General features: G+C 47.4%; 1 protein-coding gene across 1 annotated transcript; it reads right to left on the bottom strand.

The window, feature by feature from the left end:
- Positions 1-220: 220 nt before the first annotated feature.
- UBFD1 (ubiquitin family domain containing 1) lies at positions 221-10,713 on the bottom strand. Its single transcript, XM_040440240.1, has 7 exons — positions 10,576-10,713; positions 7,594-7,848; positions 6,456-6,664; positions 6,068-6,133; positions 5,010-5,115; positions 3,975-4,057; positions 221-1,070 (listed from the first exon to the last, which is right to left on the bottom strand). The coding sequence occupies exons 1-7, from the start codon at positions 10,589-10,591 to the stop codon at positions 960-962; spliced, it is 846 nt and encodes a 281-aa protein (XP_040296174.1). The 5' UTR covers positions 10,592-10,713; the 3' UTR covers positions 221-959.
- Between the last annotated feature and the right edge of the window lie 42 nt (positions 10,714-10,755).

Below are 10,755 nucleotides of genomic sequence, written 5' to 3'. Positions count from 1 at the left end.
GCTTAGGAAGAGGCTGCTCAGGCTCACGGCCTCTGCTATCAGCTCTTCCGACAATCAGGACCCCTGCCGATTTGATATTGATGACCTCTCCTGGGGATAGGTCATCTATATTTTTTACCGGATAACCCCTTTAAACTATAGAATCCCTTCTATATCTAGTGCACTGTGCTACAAAATATTGCAGATTTTTTAAACCACAGTTACACATGGACAAAGACGATTTTTACAGTGCAGCCTCTCCTGCATCCATTTAATTATTTTTTTTCTATATTAAGAAACCAAAAAAAAAAATATAATATAACAATTAAGCAGTTTGATAACCCTCCATATTACCGTGCTGGCAGATACTAAATATAAAGAGAAGTCATGGAAACATTTGCCGCACTTTGCGAGGATTTTTCCTAGCGTTCAGCTGGGCTTCTCTGCGTGTTTTGAAGGGGTCCCTGCATGCAGTGAAGACGTGGCATCTGCAGACGGCGCTGTTCCAATTCTGACACGTTGGCGTCGGCATCAAATCATCTGATACTTCTCCCAAGGCTGCTCAGGAAGACCTATCTATTGGCCCTATAGGTCTTCCCTAGCAGTGAAAAGGGTTTAAAAGGGAATAAAAAAAAAAAAAGGAGCGGTTTTTGCTTTATTGACTTGGATATATATGGCTGAGGCAGCTGCAGGGGGGGGGGGGGGGGGGGGGGGGACCCTGCAACGTGCAAAAGTTAAAAATGTAAACTATTTTTTTGGATCGGTCACCTCTGGCTCCTATAAAAGTAAGCCTTCTCTGTCGCACAGGATGTTTTGCAACGGCAAAAGTTCCACCCCAGTAAGTTTCCGTGGAGCAGTGGAGAAAGGGATTTGATGGCGGGGTCGGGGTTCAGGTGTTGAGGATGCGGGGTTAGAAAGGGTGTGGCTGTTGGATGGCTCCTCCCACTGTCTCGCGTCCTGTGCCAGAGGTGAGCGTAACTTCAAAAATACTGCCATTTCCCTAACACTGTGTCCTTGATGGCATCCACGTACTGTACTGGCACCCAGTATACCCAGTAGTAAGATGCTTCAGTAGGACCCAGCTGAAAAGCCTGTAGAAGAAAAAAATAACAATAAATCATTCAGTGGGAGATACAGACGAACGTAAATTTGTGTTCACGGCTATGTCACGGGGTTGTGCTAAATATCCTGAGAACAGAGATCCCACGCCCCTGTCCTGATGGAGCGGTAGGCCAAGCATGCACCCTGCCGTTTCATTCATTCTCTATGGGACTGCCGGAGCACAGCACTTGGCCATTTCTTGCAGTTCCATAGTGAAGCAAGGAGCATGTTGCTTCATATAGACATGGGACCACCATTGTCGGGATCAGTGGGATCCCAGCAATCAGTTAGTTATCCCCTACACTGCGGATAGGGTATAACTTTAATACTTGGCACAACCCCTTTAATGGGTCGTTGAAATAATAGCCCCACACAAAATCCAACCAAGGACCACAGAGGATGACCACCATGGAGGTGCTTCACCAGCAACATCTAAATCAAAAGCCCAGGGGTGACTGCTATAAGAAAACTTAACTTTTAATGATAAGACTGGTAAAATGAACCTAGATCAGAATAACTTCATAGAGTGGCATGAGTGGCTTGTACGGGGTACGCGGCGGCACCCAACCTGTGGAAATGAAAAAAGAACCAATAGTTCCTACCACATCCATTCCCTGGACTCATTTGACCCCGGTTTATGCCTGATGGACACCCTACCTACAGAGTATTTAAAGGGGGGCAGTAAAGCATATAAAACTTAACTTTGAATGAAATAAATGAAATAATAATAAAGAGCCCCTACAAGAACAAATAAACCAAAAAATCTGCAACCCCATAAGGGTGTAACAATGATTCTACTAGCAACAGGTGTATGTACTTACAACAACCCAAAAGGGGGTGTATCTACAATCAGACTGGTAAAAAAAATGGGTCGATCTTACCGGTCCAGTTGAATTGCGTCATGCGAATATGGTTCAGACAGGTGTCCACTCAATAAAGTTTCAGGAATTCCTGTGCTTGCTGTCGCATTCACAGACGTACTCATGCGTAGCCAGTGTAGGGGTACTATACTGTCTCTAGTATGCCCTACTCAGCCCTGATGACCTCCTAATACGGAGTCAACGCCCTGAAAAGAGCGGCCCCGTCCGGAACCTTTCCCTGTTTTCAAGGCCCTAGACAACCCTAACTCTACTTGCATACAGAGGGAGTAGGGGACTGGACAATACCGTGTTCCCGTAGCGAGTAATATCCTGTCTCGCGGGTGGATCACCAGGTGAGAAAAGCCTACCTACACACTGGATGTGGTAGGAACTATTGGTTCTTTTTTTCATTTCCACGGGTTGGGTGCCGCCGCGTACCCCGTACAAGCCGCTCATACCCCTGGTTATCATAGGGGTTGAGTATATCTAAGAGGTTAACTATTATAAAGGGATTGTCTCATCTGAGGCAATGGGGGTATATCGCTAGGATATCCCCCTATTGTCTGATAGGTGCAGGCCCCACCACTGGAAGCCGCACCTATCTCCTAAACGAAACCCCGAAAGTGCTGGAGGGCGCACACCGCGCATACGCAGCCGCCCTCCATTCATTTCTATGGAGCTGCCGAAAATAGCCAAGACTTAGCGATTTCCGTTGGGCCCATAGAAGTGAATGGAAGCGGTGGCCGGTCATGGGCAGAGCGCTTGGTGGTGGCCGGACCGGAGTCCTCTAGCCACCACCTTGCGGGCTCCATTCCCGATTATAGGTGCAGGTCCCAGCACACCTATCAGGCAATGGGGGCATATCCTCGCCATATGCCGCCATTGTCTCAGATGAGACAATTCCTTTGTTATTCTGATCAGGGTTCATCTTAACTATCTTATCATTAAAAGTTACGTTTTATTATAGCAGTCACCCCTTGGCTTTTGATTTCAATAATAGCCCCTGCCTAAATAAAAAGACAATGATTGCCAGCCTTCCCTGTGTTTAAGTGCAAGCCCGCCCACTGGACTCCTACAAACATAAAAAGAGTGTCCTATGAACAGTATTAGTATCAACAGGACATTTCAAATTAAGTATTACTGCAATAAACATCCAATAAAAATATGGTTTGTTTTTTATGTGATTTACGTTTTTCCTCTAAGATACCGCCCCCTACTGTTTATCCTTATCTTGCATTCAGTGGCGGACTAATATGCTCAGTAGCTTCCCAGATCTCACAGGCCTCTTGCACACGACCGTATGTATTTTGCGGTCAGCAAAAAATATGGATGACATCCGTGTGCATTCCATATTTTACGGAATGGAACAGCTGGCCCTTAATAGAACAGTGCTATCCTTGTCCGTAATGCGGACAATAATAGGACATGTTCTATTTTTTTGCGGAACGGAAATACGGACATACGGAAACGGAATGCACACGGGGTAACTTCAATTTTTTTTTGCTGACCCATTGAAGTGAATGCTTCCGCATCTGGTCCGGAAAAAAAAAAACGGAACAGGCACGGAAAGAAAATACGTTCGTGTGCAAGAGGCCTAAAAAAGGTCAAGCGGCCCAGACGCCATTCATTCATACATCTCTACTTCTATCTCCATAGAAGAAGTACAGTATATAGCTCTATCTCTCTCTAGACAGTGGAGAAGGAAATTGTTGGGGCACTACATACCATATGTATCTCTAGGGCTATATGTGAGGCGCTATTTTATAGGCAGGACAGAAAGGGGTTAACAAGAGCTACCTGAAATGCCTCCCGGAAGAGGCAGGTGCTTGACTGTCTTATATAAGCTGCTGCCCACCCACAAAAAGGGAAGAAAATCCTCCAGATAAGTAAGTAAAAAAATATAGGCAAAGGCTGACATAACAGGCTATGCTATACATGAATCTGCTCAGCTCCTCCTGCTCCGTAAGATGCTGCCGATTCCAAGTTCATGGAAATAAAGTTCCTGTTATCTAAAAGTACAGAGACGCCCCTTACCATCATATGATAGTCTTCATGTTCTTCAATTGGCTCGGAGAGTACATTTTTAATAGAACCCATGGGGATTTTTTCTGTTCTTTCTGCATAAAAAAAAAAAAAAAAGTCACAATTCTTTGTACAGACTTGTGTGGCCATAACCAGGTATACAAACTCCTCCCGCTAGTTTCACACTAGTAGAGATCCGACAGCCCTCTGGATTCGGCATTGCCGGACGCTGCCCGAATGTCCGCTGGCCCCACGCATCAGTTATAGTCTGGCCGATTCTCGGCATATTTGCCAGGTTGCAGCCGGATCTACTCCTGTCCCCGTTATAGTTAATGGGACCGACGGGCATTCAGGCAGCGTCCGGCAATACCGGATCCAGAAAGCTCCTGCAGGCCGGATCTCTGAACACTACTTAGGTACCAGACTCACATTAAAGGGGTTCTCTCACTTCAGCAGATGGCATTTACTATATAGACAAAGTTACTATAGGGCATTTACTAATGTATTGTGATTTTCCACATTGCTTCCTTTGCTGGCTGGATTCATCTCTCCATAACATTATACGCAGCCTGTATCCAGGGGTTATGACCACTCTGCAATCCAGCAGCGGTGGTCGTGCTTGTACACTTTAGGAAAAGGCGCCAGCCTCTGCAGTAGCCGGGACCACAAGACTAGTGCGCATAGGTATTTTCCTGTAGTGTGGAAGCACGGCCACCGTTGCTGGTTTGCAGGGTGGTCGTAACTATGCAAACGAGCTGCTTATAATGTTATGGAGAGATGAATCAAGCCGGGAAAGGAGGCAATATGGAGAATCAAAATACATTAGTAAGTGCCTTGTAGTAACTTTGTCTACATGATAAATGCCACTTGCTGAAGTGAGACAAACCCCTTTAACAATGTGGCCAATGGGTATACAGTGGCATACGTCAGAGGGTACTCCCATCGTATACAAATGTTATGATCTGAAGAAAGCCTTATCTATCCTATACATTCATGGCACAGTCTTATCACATTGTGCCTTGCTGCCTGGAGCTGTTGGTTCCTCACCTTTTGTACCAATCCATAGCTGGTCTTGCTCCAGTTTAAATGTCAGCCTGACTTTCCCTCCAGATTTATTGTACATACCAGATATAGGAGTCGTCGGAAGTCTCTCCTGGAACAGAACACAAGAATGGCAATACGTCTTGAGTACCAGTGTAGTACAGCATATTGTCAAAGGCTCGCCCAAGTGCTGCAGCCCCTTCAAACAACTAATCAAGGAAGGGGGCACCACCAATCAGATACCGATAGGTCATCGGGCTCTTGGGGTAAGTTCACATGTGGCAGAATTTCACTGTAAATCCATGAAGATTCCACTGCAAATCTGCATGAGTTACATGAAGGGATGAAATCCATAATGGAAATCAATGGCATAACATACTGAGCATGCAGCACATTTGCAAACCCCCAGCATGCCTTATTATCTGCTATATGTGGACGGCGTTTTTAAAACCCCATCCACATGTATTACACAGTACAGTCTGAACTCGCCCTTATAGGTTCAGCCTACAAAAAGGCTGCCTGCTGCCCGGCATGTTTCTCGCATGCTGCAAAACCTAAAGGGGTTCTGCACTTTGTTAAAACTGATGATCTATCCTCTGGATAGATCATCAGCATCTGATCGGCGGGGTCCGACACCCGGGACCCCCGCCGATCAGCTGTTTGAGAAGGCAGCAGCGCTGCGGCCTTCTCACTGTTTACCGCTGGCCCAGTGACGTCACGACTGGTATCAACTGGCCTGGGCGCGGCTAAGCTCCATTCAAGGGAACGGAGCTTAGCCGCGCCCAGACCAGTTGATACTAGTCGTGACGTCACTGGGCCAGCGGTAAACAGTAAGAAGGCCGCGGTGCTGCTGGAGCGCCGCTGCCTTCTCAAACAGCTGATCGGCGGGGGTCCCGGGTGTCGGACCCCGCCGATCAGATGCTGATGATCTATCCAGAGGATAGATCATCAGTTTAAACAAAGTGCAGAACCCCTTTAATAAAAAACTATTGAATCAAAAAAGGCTGCCTGCTGTGCTTGGGTACCATTAGGTACCGCTGGCCACCAGAAATAGGTGTCCTTACCTGCACGCCTTTCAGGGATGGCATGACGTCCTCCGGTTTGCCCTTGTCCAGTACCTTTCTGTGTTGCTTAAATATATAAAAAGAAAGGTTAGAATTTAAGACTAGATGGAAAAAGTACTTAATATATATCTCAAAAATAAAGAATAAAATCTATGACATGACCCACAATCCAGATAATTGAGATGCTTGGTCGGGGCAGCATTGCCGCCGTTTCGTTTAGAGGCTGTGGGTTGATATCCAGCATTGGTGACATCATCATGGAGTCTGGATGTTCACCAAGTGACCCTGTGGTTTTCCTCTTGGGCATTACGCCATCCCCCCATATTAAAAGAGGAGCCATCAAGAGACTTCTAAGAAGGGCATCTATTTGAAGAAATTGTAGCCTTACCTTCTGCCTGCACAATGGCTCCTTCTTGGTCTCCTCTTCCTTCACCTCTTGCTGGACGGTCTCTTTGGGGGTGGTAACAGCCAGTACGTCATTGATGGTGGAACCTACTACCATAACCTTTGCTCCATTGGTGACCTTGATTTCTCGTAGTGTCTTGTCCTCGGGAAGCAGCCCCTTAAACATGACTTTCTGCATAGCTGGTGGAAGACCTGAAAGTACAAAATAAACGGATGTGAGCAGCAGATAGCCATAGTCCATCAGAGGGCATTCTCCATCCAAAGAGATGGGGCGTCCGGTCTGCATTTTGTGAAGACATTTACCCATTGTCTCCTATGGTAGATCACACACTATGGTGTAAATGTTCTGGTAGGTCGCACCCTATAGAAGTAGTGAGTAAGGTGGCCTGATGGGATTTTCTTTCATGTCTAAAAGTCTGTGTAGCCCGAGTCTTAAAGGGTCACTGAGTTAAAAAAAAAAAAAAAAAAACTTTAGATGTATCATAGAGACAAATCAAAAGATTTGATCATTGGGGGTATGAGTGCTGAGACCCCCACTGATCGCTAAAACAAGGAGAGAAAAGTGCTCCTATATCGCTGCAGGAGACTAGCTCAACAGAAGTCTATGAGCCTGTCTCAATTCCATCCTCTGCAGAGTGCGATATGCGAGCGCTTCCCTTGTCTCGTTGTAGGGATAGGTGGGGGTCTCAGCGCTCAGCTCCCCACCAATCAAAATCTTTGATATGTCTCTATATTACATATAAAAAAAAAATTGTAAACTCAGTGACCCTTTAAAAGTTTGGCACTCACTTTTCCATATGGTGTCATTTTCATAAAAATCCCAGTTTCTTTAGTGCAATGTGAGCCGATTCATGGACTGCTGGCTCCCTGCCCTTGGTAGACAGCTTTCTCCCTATGCACAGTAATAAGGAGACGGCTGCTAATCAGCGCTGGAGGGCAGGGTTAGCCTGCAGCTCGTGAACACTGAGGACTCTTGCCTCGCACTGCACTTTATAAAGTGCGATTTTCTGAAAGACCAGTGCTGCAGTCACTGCACTCAGGTAGGGCAGCATAAAACCTGGTGACAGATACCCTTTAAAGCGGTCTATCATAGAGACAGATATCTCTTTTGGAGGACTTACCTGTGAGTGTATGTATCTTCTGTTTAAGGCTTGCTCCTGTACTATCCAATGGAAGCTTTACGTCGTACTTGTTCTTATTCCAAATGATTTTAAACTCTACAAGCTCTTTCTCTGACTCCGAGTCCCCTCCATTACTGACAGCGCCGTCTTCTTCCGGCTGCGCCGAGCTGCTGTCCTGAGGAGCTATGTCCCCGCTTTCTTCACAGCTCAGCTGTGGCTTCTGTCCATCCGCCTCCATCCCCAGCTCTTCCACTTCTATAGGGGACAAGGACACGAAGGGTTAGTTCAGCCATGCACAAAACAGATCGTTCCACACTAGTCGGACAATTGCGTCAGCAGAATGAAGGTAAATGGTCACAACTGTCCCTGAGATGCCACCGCGTGGGGGAGGGGGGGGGGGGCAAATAAGTTCACTGCCTGCTGCAAATTATTTAAGGATGCATTTTCATACGTACATATTGAGTGTTGAAATCCTACTGCAGACCAGATCTGTATGAACATGAGGGGCAGATTATGTCACGGTTCATGCAGGTGGCTGAGGGCAAGGACTGAGGGCTAGCAGCAGAGTAGACAGGCCGGGGACACAGGTGAAGTGATAGCGTCCTCTTCATCAGGCGCCAAGTGAAACACAGGACCAGGTCCCGTTCAATGTGACGCGACTAGATTTTTTTAGGGACAAAAAATGAAGGCGGGGGACATAACACATTGATGGTGACCATAGCATACACCAGAGATCAGGGACCTCCGGCACTCCAGCTGTTCTGAACCTACAATTTCCAGATTGCTCCATTCATTTCTAGAGTTGTTACGAGAACACTCAAGCATGAATGCTGGGAGTTGTAGTTTCACAGCAACTGGTTGCTGAGCCCCGCGATACACCATAATAATGGACATACATGTCACAGGGGAAATTAAGGGGTTACAGACTCGGCAAGGATTGGCAACGTCCAAAATGCACACTTACCAGGCTGTAAGTGAATAGAGCATGCTGGGGGGTGTAGTTTTAAAACATCTGGAGTTTAGTGGTCCGTGTCATAGGCAATTCAGCTACTTGTCCGATTTGCTGCCATACTCTATGTACCCAGTTAGGCCACAGTCACGCTTTATATGTCTGAATCCCTCAGATGTGTCACAGCCGAACAGCGGGTTTAACGGACCCAGACCCACAGCATCAGTGTGAATCCGATCTCAGAGAACTCGTTCTGACATGACATCAGTCTCCATTGGCCTGGGCTGGAACTATCCCCACAACCAATCACTGAAATAAAGGGGCCCCACTACGATACAGAGCGCGGCGAGGCGCCTCTTCTGCTTCAACAGGAGTCATCGTAGAGAGAGATGGAGATGGGTCACATAATGTAACGCAATTCCATGGCCGGCCTATACCTCCCTAAATGAGCCCAACAGGAGACAAAAAGGGTACCGTTCTGTGAACAGTATAGGACCCCCCTTCATCCTAGCAATTGGTAAGGGGGCAGCATCATGGTCCCTACCGATGAGACAGTCTGTCGTGTCTCTGGTGCCCAACCGGTGGCTCTCCAGCTGCCGTAAAGCTACAACTCCCAGCGTGCACTCACTGTCTGGCTTTGCTGGGAGATGACTTCTCTGTGACTTCATCAGTGAATTGTGGAGAGCACACATACCCATTGACTTTAATGAGTGTATTCACACGGACAGTGGGTCTGTGAAAACACCATGGAAGCCTGCCCTATTTGGACCAAGCATTACAGATCCCTCGCACAAATTATAGTCTAGGGGTCCTTGAAAAACACGGACCATCCATGTTCGATCAGTAATTTTCACGGAGCATTGGTAGGACACGCTCTGGAAATCAAATTTCAGCCTAGCAGTGTCCATGGATTACGGATGACACACAGAGAGGAAAAAAAACGGATACACGGACGAAACACTGACAATCTTGTTACGGATATCGTCACAGACGTATGAAAGACATAATTAGGCTACATCAGGGATCGGCAACCTCCGGCACTCCAGCTGTTCTGAAACTACAACTCCCAGAGTGCTCCATTCACTTTTATGGGAGTAAGAAGAATGTTTGCATGCTGGAAGTTGTAGTTTCCGAGCAGTTGGAGCGCCAAAGGTTGCTGATCCCTGGGCTAGATCCTCATATTTCAGAAACCTTACCCCCTAACAGGCGTGACACTTATCACCCATACATAACCACGGATATATGGCACTCGTGGCACGCAGAAGGAGGGAGACTTTTAAGCAATACCGTCATGCAAAACACAAGCAAGCTATGGCACAGAGAAGAAACACGGCACGCTCATGGCCCACGGCATTGGACGGGCATTTATAACGGATAATTGGCACATATATGGCATGGCACAAGGGAGGAGGCAACAAAAGGCTGGCGTTATACCACAGCCGATGGGATGTGGTGCCCAGCGTTACCGCCACTGGGTGGAACGACTTGTCTGCACCCTTTTCATCCAGGATTTGAACTTTCCTTGGAGTCAAAATGCCCAAAAGTTGCGGAAAAGTGTAACTTTTGTCAACGGGCGCATTGTCTGACAACTCCTGATGGGTAACGACACCTAGGAGAAGTTGTCAAGTGATTCGGAAGATGGCACTGCCCCATATTGGGGATGGCATGATGTCCCATGCACAGCACACAGGGCCCTCAGGGCAGTGATGCCAGCAGATGGCACACAATAGGGGGCTATGGTTTACATATGGCACACAAGCAGCAAGGATGGGCAGTGGGCATGCATGAATGACAGATGGCACATGAGCTGGGCATAAAGTTAGGACGTGTAGCTGGGCGGATCCTAGGGTGGGGGTGGCAGCAAGAAAGGGCATCTAAAGGAAGGCAGTTATAATGAGAGGGGCATCAAGGCAGGAATGGCTGTGGCAGCTGGCACAACAATCCGAGTGACAGGGCAACACACAGCCGCCAGTCTCTGCACGGGTCAGAAAAGGTTAACACACGGCTCTGCCCTCGGGGGACCCGGTACCCACCGTCCTGGGACGCCATGATGATTGTGTACAAGTCGCCAGCGCTAGTGCTGCCGGGAAACGCACAATCAGATCTTTTTGGACCCAGCTGACCACCGTAGGCCTAGCTAGAACCGGAAGAATGATGGTGATACCATAGAGACAAGCCGCAGGATGTCGTAATTAGTCTCCGGAAGCTGATTT

Source organism: Bufo bufo, chromosome 7 (assembly GCF_905171765.1).
Source record: "Bufo bufo chromosome 7, aBufBuf1.1, whole genome shotgun sequence".
Lineage (NCBI taxonomy): Eukaryota > Metazoa > Chordata > Amphibia > Anura > Bufonidae > Bufo > Bufo bufo.
Note: the sequence above shows the minus strand (reverse complement) of the source record. Positions and strands in the feature narration are given on the sequence as shown.